At 34.8% G+C, this 15,498-nt stretch overlaps 1 protein-coding gene across 4 annotated transcripts in view; it reads right to left on the reverse strand.

The window, feature by feature from the left end:
• Positions 1 to 15,498, reverse strand: part of LOC149088207 (tyrosine-protein phosphatase 69D-like) — a 294,689-nt gene that overhangs the window by 100,722 nt on the left and 178,469 nt on the right. For all 4 annotated transcript variants that reach the window (XM_089245556.1, XM_089245550.1, XM_089245555.1 and 1 more), the window contains one exon: positions 87 to 218. In XM_089245556.1, the coding sequence (XP_089101682.1) occupies positions 87 to 147 (61 nt within the window). In that variant the 5' untranslated portion in view covers positions 148 to 218. The remainder of the gene's footprint in view (positions 1 to 86; positions 219 to 15,498) is intronic.

Below are 15,498 nucleotides of genomic sequence, written 5' to 3' on the forward strand. Positions count from 1 at the left end.
CAAAAGCAAGAAAATGATTGTTTCCGTAGACTATGAAGAAACAATCCAGAATAAAACAAAGAGGAAATACAGTATCTATATCGTACCTGGTGTCTTTTCGGTTTGCAAGAAAACATGGTTATATGCCGAATATTTTCCAATTAGCATATGAATGAGATAAATCTTTGTGAACGTCACGAAGGGGAGAACCGCCGTTATAACGATCGAAGACGTAGGTTCTGCAAATAGAACAAAAATTTCAAAATTTCAGATATTTTCGAATATTTAGGACTGCATATTAGAAATAAATTTCGAAATATTCCTGTGTCAGAGCGCAAAGATATTGGATAAATAATTTATAATTTTATTTTTCAAAGATACAGGCGTTTACGATTTTTTTGATAAGAAATCCTGGCCCCAGATTAATCACACAAGATTCTCCATAATGAATAACATTTATTATTTTAATTAATTCCATATTTGCGATTCTTTTCCGTAAAGAAACAATAGGCTACTCATCCAAACTTCTTACGGAAACATCAAGGATTCCCTCTCGAGTTCAATCCAAAGTTTTGTCAGGTTTAGACGACATAAACTAGCACTAATTAATCTTGCTAGATTTAAGAGAATTTTGGATTTCTGTAATACTTTGAGAAAACTCGAGGGATTCCTTCGATTTCTGATTAAAACCTACGAATTTGTTTGATTTTTAGCAAATTATTTCAATAGAAACCTGAAGTTTTTAAATTTTTTGGAAAATTTAAGGGAAATCAAATTGCCTTTCACCTGAAATGATATCAGGAAGACAATAATCAAATTTAAAAAAAAAACCAATTCATTATTATAATTGAATCACCATTTTCATCAGTGAATAGTGCAAGAAAGTGTAAAAACATACTTGAAGACGAAAAACAATTCAAATGTCATTGTTAGTGAAGATCCTTGGATTGAATATCTAATCTCAAACAGTATGCTCAACATAGTGTCAGGAGTCAAAGTTATGTCAGATTTAAATGATGTAAAATAACACTAATTAATAATACTTTGTATTTTTTGTATTTCTATAATATTTCAAGGGAACTCTCAAGGCATGCGTTGATATATTGCATTAAGATTATTCAGATTTGTTCAGTTCTACAATACTTACTGTAGCAAATATTTCGATGGTAACCTTGTTTTTTCTATATTTTCTAGAAAATCTAGGATAAATGAAATAGTTTTTTGTGCATAAAATGGTATTCAAAAGAAAATAATCAAATTTAAGAAAGCGATTCATAAAAATGAATTTTAATTTTTATTAAAATGAATAATGCCTATGCATCTCTACAAGGAGTTAAAATAGACTTGGAGACTAAAAAGAAAGGGCAAGATGTTATTGTTAGCGAGGTTGTCAACCCCACGGACCGACTATCAAATTTATAATACATTTAATTAATTAATTTTGTTCCAATTAATCGAATTTCGGACTTCAATAATGCTTTCAATGATACGTTGTATTTCTTAAGAAATTTGCCCTAGGAAGTGCAATGGAAATTTTGTCCCCAGGAAATAAAATTGTCTTTAATACATGAAATATTTTTGGATCATTCAAATGTTCTGAGATGTTTCTGTGCTATATATGCCACCTTGATATATGCCATTTATGCCATAGCAGTAAAATTTGATTTGACTTTTCTTATCATTTTTCTGCAAAATGACAGCGGAGTGAACTTTAATAGCATTTTTTGATGAAAAGCATTTCGAAAAAAGTTGAAAAGACTTTAGGACTACCTGCGTCATTTTTTTATGAAAAAGAAAAGTAGTTTTTACGTCAAATTTTAAGCAAAATTCGATGTAATAATCGAAACAAGATTGCAAAAAATTCTTATGAATGAAATGTCTTGGTATTTTCCTAGTACATGAAACGAGTGATGATGCAGGTTATGGAACGAAATTTATATGATTGTATAGTATTCTCATAAGTTACATTCAAACTTATTGACGTACACGTGAATTTTTTGGAACATCATTGCACAAATCGTGTATAAAACACTGTAATTAGACAAATGCATGAAATAGAACTTGAGATTTAGGTTCACGACCTTAACAATATATGACAGAATATCATAATAAAATTTTATAATGATGCTAGAGTAGATTTTTGAAAATCATGTTTTTTCGAACTCAAGTAAAATGCAAAAATAGCATTCTGCGTAAAATTAATTTTTCATTCAAAGGATACTTTATGTGTAAACTGGTTGTAACTTCGTTTCTAAGCATCATATAATCAAAACTAAGCCTGTTTTAGAATCACGAGAAGTTAAACTTTCATAAAAAATGAAAATTTTAAAATAAAATCTACATTATTATCCCAAAATGACGTTTCTAATATAGTCGGATACTTTTTAATAAAAACGAATTATAAAATTGAATTATAATTTTCATTAGTGAATATTCAGCTATACAAAGTCTAAACACAAAGATAAAAAAAAATGATATTATTGTTAGCAAAGTTCTCAACTCCATGTGCTGAATATCTAATCTCTAACAACACACTAACCATCAGTAAATTACGCGTAATCTTCCCCACGAGGATAAAATTAGATTAAATAGTGCAAAAGAAAACGACTATGGCATTCTCTGTGTGTCTAACACATTCTACTGCCACTTCAACGCTATTATTTTTCTTTTCCTTTAGCAAGTTGTTCATTTTGATCTCGAACATTGTACTTTAGGACATGAGTTAATTTTATGCGAGAGGTTTAGAGCCCCCCCCCCCCCCTACTTGATGAATGTGCAACGAGGCGAATGTTTTCTTAAGAGGATCTATCTAACTTGTTTGTTGTGAAGCACAAAAATTAAAAATTCTCTCGGTGTTTTCGCTCGTTGCCGTCGCCTTAAACTTCAAGGCACGTTTCCTACGAGAAGAAAGCTTATAACAACATTTCTGACCTTTCATTACACGCTTTTATTATTTAATGACTTTTTATCTTAAACTCTCTCTGTGTGTGTGTGTGTTTCCGTATGTGAACTTGGTGTTTGTGAAGAACCTCTTCTCGCCATTACAACGTCCGAATCACGAACATATCCTTCGGGGAGGAAGACGAATGTTTCTTGCATTTCAGAATCGGAAAAGAATTTATCTCGATCAGTTTTTTTCCCTCATAAAATTTACATTTTTACTTAAGAATTCGATTTTTTACCAAAAATATTTTAGTTATTTCCTAAATTTTTTTTCTTGGCGATGTATGACATCCTTATAAAGGGGTTGCTGTGACGCCTCTGGGGCTATATCATGACAGCATATCTTTGGCTATGTGTATTGTCGGCATTTGGATGCTATACGTGTCGATATAACCATGCATTAATATTGCGAAAGTGTACTTATTTTTCCATCCGAATTAGTTTTTGGGTGCAGATGCATTTATTTTCTTATACCCTCTTATTTATTGACATCTTTTATAATTCATTAAAATTTATTGAATATACATATATTTTTTTATTATACATCGATAGATCATTGCTGTATTCTAAACATTTGTTACTGCTTGTTATTTTCAAAGAGTACATAATATACTTTCTATAAACGTTCGTGACGTCAATCAGTTTGCAAGATGTTTTCTTTTTTCTTTATATATGAATTTCCCCCATCTGCAGTGGTTGTTTGTTATGCCATTTCACCACCAAAATGTGTCGGCCACATGGTATAAATTTCATTATTTAATCGTTTTTGTCGCGCCACTGTCATTTTCTGCACACGCGGGCTAGTTAGACGGGGATCTATAATTCATTGCTGATTCCGAACACGGCAGCCTATTCTATACTCATCGAGAGGTTGGTGCGCTAACCCCTCGTTTAGGGACTTCCTGCAGTAGCAATCTTTTTCTGTGGCCATCGCGCCGTTTCTGTTACCCCTGTCAGGATAGTTTCTGACAAGGGCGAACCGGTGTCAAATCTTCGAGATCTCTGAAGATACTTTGGTACTTTGGGTGAGTTTCTTTTTGACTGCGCACCCATGCATTTTATCTAGAGTTATATGAATCTCAAATTTTAATCCTCGTTACTGATCATCATTTTGGCAATTGCTGTTTTTGTACCGAGTGGGAAAGATGGAAGCTGGTGCGATTTTTGTCAACAGTTGTTTCAGTCTTAAAATGTGAAGTACTATTACTAATGTGAATTTTTTTTCGACTAACAATTCTGTTGTAGCTGTGAATTATTGTTATTGATGGGAATTTTGCTAAGAATTTTTTCAGTCACTATTGTGATGAAGACTGATGTAAACTGAACATGAACATTTTAACTGATGTGAATTTTTTCAACTAACAATTCTATTCTAGATGTGAAATATTGTTACTGATGTAAATTTTGCCAGAGTTGTTTGAATAACTTTCGTGTGAAGCATACACATTTTTGCCGATGTATATTTTCAAAGTAACTGTCTATTCTGTTTAAAATGTGAAATATATTACTTTTAATATGAATTTTGCCAATAATTGTTTTTGCTAAAATTATGAACTTTCAGACACACAATGTTTATTGACATACACCTTAGTGTCAATCCGATGACAAATTTCAGACAGTAAAATAGTAATATATAGCAAGCAGCACTCATTTGAGAATACGAAAACCAGAAAAATAAAAAAAAGTAAAAACTAGTTAGTTTAAACACAAATCGATAAACATGGTATAGGTTTTGGGAATGTGAATTTTGAGAGAAAAATGGATAGTTTTCCAGAGCAACAAAGTGAACAAAAGTGCAACAGTGGGCATGACCAGTGGTGGAGTTATCCTGGCAGATCACAAATCCCTAGGTCCGGATGACACAATTGAAATTGCTGAGTATTATATTTTTCAAAAAAAAGGTATACTCCACTTATCAATCAATACCCTCGTAATATAGTGGTAGGGACCGCCTATATTCCCCCCACTCGTAAAGTGTCAAAATTATGAAGTTTCGTTACTGACTTGAACTTTGTTAACAATTGTTTCTGTCCTAAATTTTAAAATAAAGTGTTATTACTGATGAGAAATTTTCAACAAGTTGTTTCAGTAAAACTATTGATTCGAATTTTGTCTCAGAAATATTTTCCTTCTGCAACGTCAAATATTTCATTTTTGCTAATGTATATTTTGTTAATACTTCTTATACTAAAATGTGTGATTTATTTTTTATTATAAATGTTTTAAACGAAGCATTGTTACCGACTTGAATTTGGTAGACGTTTGATCCAGTCCTTAGATCGTATTTGTCTCTAATTATGAATCTTAAGGTCTTAAACCAAAAATACAGTATTTCTCGTTTTTGTGTGGCTTGCAGCCCTACGTTTACATTATTTTTTCTAAATGCCAAATATTAATTACTATGTTGAAATTTTGTTTGCAATTACTTCCATCAAAGAGGAATTCAGCAGTTATTACTGTTGTAAAACTTATTAATAATTGAGGAAATCATATTTAAAATCATCCCTGAGAAATCATACCTTATAAAAAGTAATTTCAAACGTATTGTTACTGAAGTGAATTTTTTAACAATCGGTATAGCCTCAAGTGCGACGAATTGTCGAAAAAGTCTTTTTTCTGAAAAATTATCTCGGTCCTAAATGTGAAGTACTGTATGCATTGATGTGAGTTTTGCCAACAATTGTCTTGGTCACTAATAGGAAGTATCATATAGATGTAATTATTTGTAACTCACGATTTTCTGTCATATATTGTGAACTATTGTTACTAATGTAAATTTTTGCATCTTACACAATGTTCTTCTAAACATAAATTGCTTAATGAGAAGATAGTGATGCTAATTGTAAACAACGATTGTTTCAGTCACCAGTGTGAAGTATTGTCCCTTGATATGAATTTTTATAACTTAAAATTCTGTTTTTTAAATGTGAAGTATTGTACTGATGTGAATTTTGCCAACGATTGACTCAGTGACTAGTGAGAAGTATTGTTACAGATGCAAGAATTTTTTCAACAATTGTTACAGTCTCCAGAATGGCGCAATGTTACTGATTTGACTTTTGTCGAAAATGTTTCAGTAGCAAGTGTAAATCATTGAAACTGGTGTAATTTAAGAAAAAAAATATTTTTTCAGTTAATATGCGAAATAATGTACTCACGTAAATTTTGCCAACGATTATTTTATTCACTACTGTGAAGTATATATATATGGCACTGATGTACTTTTTCTACAAATAACGATTCTCTCTTAAATATGAAGTATTGTTACTAATATGAATTTAAACACCTAAACAATGTTGTTCCAAATCTGAATATAGTTACTGGTGTGAATTTTATGAACAAAATTTTCAGTAACAATTCTGTAAAGCATTAAAACTGTGTAAACTTTTACGACGTTAATTGTTTAAAAAAATTGTTTGAGTGCCAAATGTAAATCAATGTATTGATGTGAATTTCGCCAACTATTGTTTTTGTTACTAGTGTGAAATATGGTTACTTACGTGATTTTTTGCAACTAACAATGTTGTTCTAAATGTGAAATATTTTCCTAAATGTGAACTAATGTTATTAATGTTAATATTTCATCTAACAATTTTGTTTTAAATGTGGAATAACGTTACTGATGGGAATTTTGTCAAAACTTGTGTCAGATCTAAATTTTAAGTTTTGTTACTGATGCAAATTTCAATATAAACGGCGTTAATTCTTTAAAAAAAATTACATCAACAATTTTCTTGTGTTGTTAGATAACCGTGACAGAGAAAAATTTTAACGCGGTATAATAATAATAATAATAAAATCGTCGAGAGACAACTTGGAATTAAGATCTAGGATAGAATGGAATAAAAGGAATAAAACAAAAGCGTGGAAAAAAGCGGATTCCGGGAATGGAGCCCGGCAACCAACCAAACTAAACTGAGTGTGGAGATGGCGGAAAAGAATCCATGCATGGCACATTAACCCGATTCACAAAACCGATCCATTTACGAACTTATAACAAAAACAGAGACGACATTTTTTTTGTTGTTATATTATTCGAACAGGGGGTTGCGACCGATCACCACGTTTTTTTCCGCAACATTTACCTCGAGTTCTCTATTTTTATTTTAACTGTTGTTCTAAGAAAGGGAGAGAACGGTCGTTGACCACGTATTTGTTGTTACAACGAATTGTCGTGTATGGTAAACATAATGCGTCTAGATATCGATCGGATAACAATACTGAAAATAAAAATCAAAGTATTCACTAATGGCACTTTTTCTTTCTTATGTTAAAACCATCCGCTAGAAAATTATCGATTTTATCACTGTTTGAGGGTTGATAAATGTGTTAAACACACAAAAATACGGATGAAATTTTCATAGTTAGTGTAACGATGATTTGAGAGGTGGTACTTCCAGGGATTTCATGCCGTAGCCTAGTGTTGATGAAAAAACCACATGCTTTGTCACGATTGAATGTGGTGTCGCAAAAAAGGAATAACTTTGACCTTCAATGGGATAGAGCAATCTCAGTAACCACAAAGCATTGTTTTAAGAGTTTGTTGAGAAAATTGACCCCCCAAGAAAATGGTTGAACAAAAGAAGTTGATGTTTTTTTTAAAGGTTATAGCGAAATTGATGGTTTCCCGTGATAAATGTGCATATCACTGGAGTTCGATGTTGTGAAGATATTTATTATTTGAGATGGTCATTTTTTAAGGAAGGAAAAAACTCATCTCCGCCTCTACCGGGAGTCGAACCCGGGTCTCTCGATTGCCGGACGAGTGCCAGTCTTCTGTATATCTTATATTAACAAGTGGAGAGCGACATTCATGTCATATATATAGCCATCTGGTGGCTCGTCGTCCATGAGCTATTAGCTGATCGGTTCACCGTCCATTGCACGGTTCCGTTCGGCACATATACGCTCTAGCGAAGGAAAATCTCTATCTCCTCTGTAGCTTAGTGGTCAGAGCAATCGAGGGACCCGGGTTCGACTCCCGGTAGAGGCAGAGATGAGTTTTTTCCTTCCTTAAAAAATTAACATCTCAAATCATAAATATCTTCACAACATCCGGTCTTCTGTATATCTTGTAAAATATTAAATATTTGATATCATAAAAATATATGCTTTTTTCTTTAAAATCAGTTTTCGCAATCACAAAAAAGCCACACTGATGAAATAGACGTTAGAATAAATAATATAAATTAGAATTTTGGTGCCGATCGGACGGATGTTGAAAACCCTGCATCACATGCATCCTTGAAGATTGCGTCATGTTAAGGGGCTTTAATCACGCAAATTTTCTAACCTGCGCTTGCGCATTATATTTGCTAACGTTTTTTCCACTAAATGCTCTTTTCTGAAAATTAAGTTTTTTTTTTGTTAGATAAGAAACATTATTTCGAACACCGTTCATTCAAATCTCTTAAAACGTTGTGTATGCCTTAACACTATAGTGTTGCATACTTTACCACGAGGATATTTTATTAAAGTTATTTATAAAAAAAATTATGGCACAAAATATGAGTAAAGTTTGTTGATTTTTGAATAAGTTGCATATTCTTTGTAAAAATTCGATAAAGCAATAACCAACAATAAAAATCTTAAATGCCCATATTATATTGTTGAAGGTATCCATAGTATTTGAGAAAAAAATTGAGTGCCTAAACCGAATAGAAAATTTTTAAATGTTCCCTAAATGAAGGAGATCTTCCGTATAGGAAAGCATGGGAAGACAAAATCGTGCACCAACACCCCTTAAAGCTATGTTGAGAAAAACAGTAATTATTGCGGAAGGTTTTGGTAATATAGAAACTATCAAAATAAATTTTACAGGTTATTCACGTTTTTGAAATCTAGCTAAACTGAAATATTTAAATGTTTAAAACTAATTTCTGTGAAATCTGTAATTTCTGTATAGTCAGGAGAACACGATATAAACTACAGTCGGCGCTTATTTTTGCAAACCCGTAAGGATTTGTTAACTATTTCGGTAAATTCGAAGTTTGTAAATGTGAGACACCGTGAAAAAAGTGCGGGAAATGGAAAATGTGAGTAATTCATTCACTTTGCTGAGGATTTTCATTAAAATCAGTTATTTATCTTTTCTTCATCGACACATTTTGATAAATATAAGATGCCATAGAATTGATGCAGGCTAGCATTTTTTTCACGCAAATTTCGGTTCTCTGAAATATTCTGAAACTACTGGCCGTGGAACCGCAGGCCAATATTTTGGTGATCTTTGATTGGAGGACTCAACGTAAATTTTGAATCCCTTACATTTTTGGCAATTTCTGTGTTTGTAAAACTTTCTAAATATTTTCTTTTCATCCACTGTCAAGCATAATCTCATGTGTTTAGTTGACATTGCGAAAAAGGGAGTAGACGGACAGTAGTTTCTGGATTTGTAAAGATAACATTCAAAGAAAAAATTTGAGACGTATTTTACGTTAATTTTTTCACATTTCGAGAAGTATACATTTTTCGCCTATTTTTTTTAATCTCACTTCGTTAATAAATTTACGTAAATTATATCTCTTTTAAATGGATAAATGCAGTATTTATTTTGGAGCTTAATTTATTCAAAAGTGTGATTTTTTTTTGTATAACATTATAGCGATGATCGCAATGATGCGACAATTAAATTCGCCTTTCAAAAATAAAAATCACGCACACAAAAGTTAGATTACAAACGTTATAGTATAATATTTATATAATTATCACCTAAAATTAAGTAACTTTACAACAATTCAGAATTAAATTTGAGCATTTATAGCAGACATATTTCAACAAATATTTGCTTGTGAGTACAAGAAAATTGTAATTACATGAAAGTTAAATTAAAATAGCCTCGTAATGTGTAGCGTGCGTTCTTATATAAGTTAAATAATAACATATGTACATGTATATATGTATTTACTTTTGTAGTGTGTGGTGTTTAATCCAAGAAATGTGTTATTATTTTAAGAAAGAGTGCTTTTTATTTTCCCGCCGAGCTTTTCCCAGTTTTTCCACCATTGGTTAACTACGGATATTGGCAATGAAGTAATTGACATCGGATAGAGACAATTACCTTAATTGATTATGAACCTCAAAACACACACTCGGTGTTGCGATTCATAAGGAAAAACAGGTCCACAAAACTGTTCAAAAATGAACGGGAAAAGAAGAACATGCCATTTTTAAGCATTATATTACAACTCAGACAAACGGACCCCAAAAATTTTCAAATAATCCTAACTTTAATTAATGAGATGAAAGTTTGAGGTTATATAAGAAACGAAAATTTCGAATCAAAATTTTAAATGATTTGATAAAACAAGTTTTTAGGAAAATATCGAATACACATTTCGTAAGAAAAAAGGAATGCTGGATAATAAGGAAAAGTTAACCAGATTAACTTTTGATTATTTTTTAAATATTTGTGGATTTTACGAATTTCGAAAATTGAAATAGATAATTTTCACTTGATTAAAATAATTAGCGAATTAATAAACAGATACATATACTGAAAATTTTCTCAGGGTTGAATATCGAGTATTTTCTGTTAAAAGTAAAAAATTAGATATTTTTATTTAAAAAAAATATTTTTTGCAAAAATTAAGTTTTTTAATATTGCAAAATGCTGAAAATTCGTGGTATTCTCAGAAATTTAAAATTGAAATACCACATTTCTTTGTAGAATACATGCTCTCCGAGACCGCTCATCCCTTTGGGAAAGAGCTCAAACCATCCCAAGATAGTCTCTCTGGACGGTCAGCGGTCATGTCTGTCTGTCTGTAGAGTACATGAAAACAGTTATTACGTGAAGGTTAATTTTTATCCCTTGGAAATTGTGGCGGTTATACGCAAAGAAATTCTGTATATAAAGACTATTATTACATGAAAGATAAAATAATGCAGCTTTAGTGTGTGCCTATACTTCCAAGCTCGATGAATTAAATGCTATGTATTTGATATCGAAGGTACGTGTGGTATATCATATCGCGGAAAACATTCTAAACAATTAAACATTCCCCATTAACCTCAGGTTCTAAGAAATTTCGATTTCATGTAAGTTTTCGACATCTTAAAGAAAGAGTTTTGATCAAACAAGAGAAGAGAAAAAATTATCTTTTTACATGAGCCATAAGGCCTTTTTCCACGGAACAGAGCCATAAATATTTCACAGGGCTTACGAAAGTGCTTAAAATCGGAATTTTCGAGTGTATTTCCTCCACCCCTCCTCATCATCCTTACGTACGGTCTTAACATGTTGAACTCTCGCTACATTTCCGATCGATGTATATATATGTTGAAGCTAGTGCATGTCCGTTAAGTTTGGAATTTAAATTTTCATGGTATCCGGATCCAATATCGACTTATTGTCTGTTGGAATTTCGGGGCGGGGGGGGGGGGGTGTCCTCTGAGCTAACAATTTTATCTGCACATCGACCGAGCGTTAATTGCCGTAAAATATCGGCGCATATACAGAGAGAGAGGGATGGGCGGGGTGGGGGGGGGGGTTTGGTGAAAATATCCAAACACATGAAATCCTCTTGTACATACAGAATTGAACGGTAGAAAGTGAAGGAATTGATTGTGGATAATCGATCCGAGTTAATCACAAGTCTCTCGAGTACCTACATGTGATACGGCTACGGTGCGTACCTTCGTTATAAGTGCTTAGGATTTTGTACGTCCACTTTCTATTCATTTAGCAGCTAGTGCTACGAGCAGCAACTGTGTATACATACATGCATGTGTGTGTGTGTTTGGTGTCAAACTGATTTCCTGTCAATTCGACAAAACCTGAACACATTTCCCCTTAATGTTAGGGGAAAGAGAGTGAAATCATACAAACTTCGAGCTCCGGGTGAAGAGCTTGTCACTCGGAATGGAATTGTGAAACATTTCGGAAATGACTAGGTACTACTGCTTCAGTGGGATTTTCACTGCAAAGCCGAGTTCAATGAGTTCTGCTGTTGAGAATCTGAGTGTGAGTATTTTTAAAATGCCTATTATCGCTTGATATATTCAGTGTCTACGTTCGAATTCGAACATCTACGTTCTCAAGTGTTATTACAGTGAAAATAAAAATTAATTTTGAGCAGACAGTGACGAAATATCTAACGAAAGAAGGTTCAAAATTTTTTAAGAAGACAATCAAGAATTCCTTGAAAGTTGTTATCACTGAAAATACAAAAATATTATGGTTCCGGGAACACTAACTTGAGTGGCACCTCGTGTGGCATCCACCCAATCAGTAAATCCACCGTTAATCACGACTCTTTCTGACTTATCCCGTAACCACGAATGTATCCAACCCAACAAGCAGCTCCTCGATGTCATGTAAATACTTCAAGAGTTCGTGTTGGATCCAATCGAATGCTTTTTGAAATTATAAGCAGATGACGTCCACTTTCTTGCGTTGCCCTAAAAACACAACAATCACGTGATTGTGTAAATGTGTATACATTAGTCACACATGCCTTTCCCTCGCTTAACCTACTTTTTTGAAAAAAAATCGTACACCGTGCCTCCTTTTATAGGGTTGTGATTTGCATATTTCCAGTGATTTGATTCCGTTCAGCGCTCTCTACCGACAAAAATTTTAAGTATTTTTTTGTACCCAAAAAAAAACTTTGTCGCACAAACCGCATTCAAATATATATATTACTTAAACTTTATAAATTTTTTGAATCGTTCACGAATTTATTAGATACCCTGCAGTAAAACCTCTCTGTTGTGGACATCGGTAGAACAATAAAAATCGTCCGTAACAGAATAGTGACCGTTGATCGTGGATTTGAAAGGCGTACTTTTATTATATACAGGGAAATTATTAGTTGGCCGTGAAAAAAAAGACGGGTTTCACTGTAATTACTGCTTATGTTGCATTATAAAAAATATTTCTAATTAGTTCTTATAAAAGAACATAATCACTCGTATCTTACTTGACGAGCTTCTGTGAGACGCAAAGTAGTGCCTCACTTTTTGAACGCTACTGTACGTGATTGTTAACTCGCGATAAATGATGACATGCATTCGGAGTCTGACATTTCCAAAATACCCCGTGTGATGTCCACGAGGGTTTGTTATTCGTTGGGAACGAGAATTCCAGAGAAAACAACAGTAACTAAGATAAGAATTACATGAGATGAAGGAGACCTTTTTTTTTTTGTACTGCGGAAGCATAGTCTTGGTAACGTAGACGGGAGACCTCCCGTCAGTTTAGTCAATAAGTTTTCGACTAGAGAGAGAGAGAGAGAGGAAGAGGAGAAGTGAATTTGGAGCATGGCCAGTTTAGGTACCAACTTCTTCCTCTCCATCCTCGTCATTCTTGCATCACAGCATCCACTGCTTGCCAGTCCTTAGCGTTCATTTCTCTTCCAGCAAAACACCCATCCAGATTTTCTTTCTCCGTCCTTCCATTGTTGTACATGGCGTTCACTGGATCGGCGATATTGATTCAATGTATCACGTGCCGCCTCCTTTTAAACAAACAACCTTTGCTTTAGAGCATAGTTTCCCAACATTTTTTTGTCCCATCGCCCCCTTCTTCAGAAAAGTTTTTCTCCCATCGCCCCCAACGCGATCTAACCCATAGGATCCTATATCGTACCCGTAGCTTCTACCGCTCCCCCTGGAACATTCCAGCGTTCCCAGGAGGCGTTAGCGCCCACGTCGGGAATCACTGCTTTAGAGCATTGAAGTTAAAAATATTCCTGGATCTCATATACTGACCTCGTGATATTTTTCTGAAGGATTTCTTACAATTTGGTGTACAGAGGAAACTGTTCGAAACGTTTATCTCCAAACATTAATATTATAGTGCGAGTTGTACGTGTTTTTGTGTCCGAAGTGGCGCCATCTGTCCCACTTGGAAGTCACAGTTTGGCAGGTGTTATTACTACTGGTATATATTCATGAGGTTTTAGATGTAGGCCCGCGTTTTTGTGACCAGCATCGCTGAAAGACTGCTACTTACCACACACCAACACCGAACATATCGCCAAACAGCACTTTACTACGAGTCAAGCTGGGTCGGGCAATAAAGCGATATCTATCGATAGTCACCTCAGGTTTGGTAGAAGAGGAACTCTCTTGTTACCTATATTATTTTTTTCCCCGCGAACCTGATGAGAGCCTTCATAGTGGAAGATGAGCATCTTACCAGTGCGCCACTCGGGCATAGCTGTAAGGCTGATGAGCATTTTAATTCGCTGCCTCATGCTAGTCACAGCGATACAATTGAACTAAAACAACAGAATGCACAGAGGCGTCACTCTCTACATCATAGTTTCCCAACCTTTTTTGTCCCATCGCCCCCCAACTCAATCTAACCCATAGAATCCTATGTTATATCTGTAGCTTCTACCGCCCGTCCCTGGAACATTCCATCACCCCCCCCCCCCGTTGGGAATCACTGCTATACATTCACGCAAGGTATAATCGCTGGATAAATCCAGGTTGAATCAGCATCCGCCATTATTGCTCATTGTGACGTCAGTACTATATTTACAGTGAATAGAGCGTCCCCTATGTCGTTTTTTTAACGATTAGATTTAACTTTGACGTCATTCATATACAAAAAATAGTTTCTCCACCCTCGTTGTGCTCGTTAGACATTTTCTAAGGCGTATTGACGCACGGTACAGAAAATTGGATGCAATGAGATTAATTCTCATTCAAAATTCACTGTATCTTGTATGAGTGGAGGAGAGCGACATCATGTCGTCATCAGGTGGCCTATGTCATTGATCGTGAGTTAGGCCTTTATTTCTTTCAAACTGAGCACAACTCCGATCTATCACCATTGGCAATTCATTGCCGTGTGGGTGTGCATGTGCACCGAACAGTTTGAGTGAGTATCCAGAGTTTTGAGTGTTAATGCTGCCATATATATTTCAAATTGTGAGTGAAGTCTGTTGATTGAATATTGGTACCATTACAGGCCTGTTGTTATCTGCGGCAAGACTTTTTTAACGGGGAGATCGGCTCGCATTCACACTCCGAAAGTTTGACTGCTATATGTGCCACCAGTAGGGTTGGAACCCCGAGTTCTCGGAATGCGAGTCCGTCACCATCGCGCGACCACACAACGGCAAGGTGAGTCGGGTGCGACATTATATAATTGATCAGCGTATGCACGCTGTAAAGAAGGGAGAACCCCGTGCATTTGATGCGTAGTGTTCTAGCGCGATTGTCGGGATTGTGGGACAGACGGTGGTTTGACACCAGGGAGGCCTGTTCATATGCTAGTAGTAGTAGTGTTCACCTACAGCCGCTGTGGTGTCCGAGTAATCATAGCGACGGACCCAGGTTCCAACCCCGCCGGCACCACAGTTGTGGTTGGCCGAAGTTGGTTTTCTGTCGTTCGAAACTGCGAGGTACGAATGCGGGACGATCTCCGCGCTAAAATGTCTCACCACGGAGAGCAACAGGCCTACAACGATTTGTACAACGGTACAAATCTCCAATCATTGCACGGAAACAAAGCTCACGTCAAGTTCACTATGCATACACGTATATTCCAACATGTACCAATTCGTTACAACATCCACAGGCACACATGGCAGAGGTGCTTGTGTGAGTAAGTGAGCAAGT

This window comes from Pholcus phalangioides, unplaced genomic scaffold (genome assembly GCF_987345545.1).
Source record: "Pholcus phalangioides strain wild (caught in Gottingen) unplaced genomic scaffold, Ppha-v1.0 ptg000003l_1, whole genome shotgun sequence".
NCBI lineage: Eukaryota > Metazoa > Arthropoda > Arachnida > Araneae > Pholcidae > Pholcus > Pholcus phalangioides.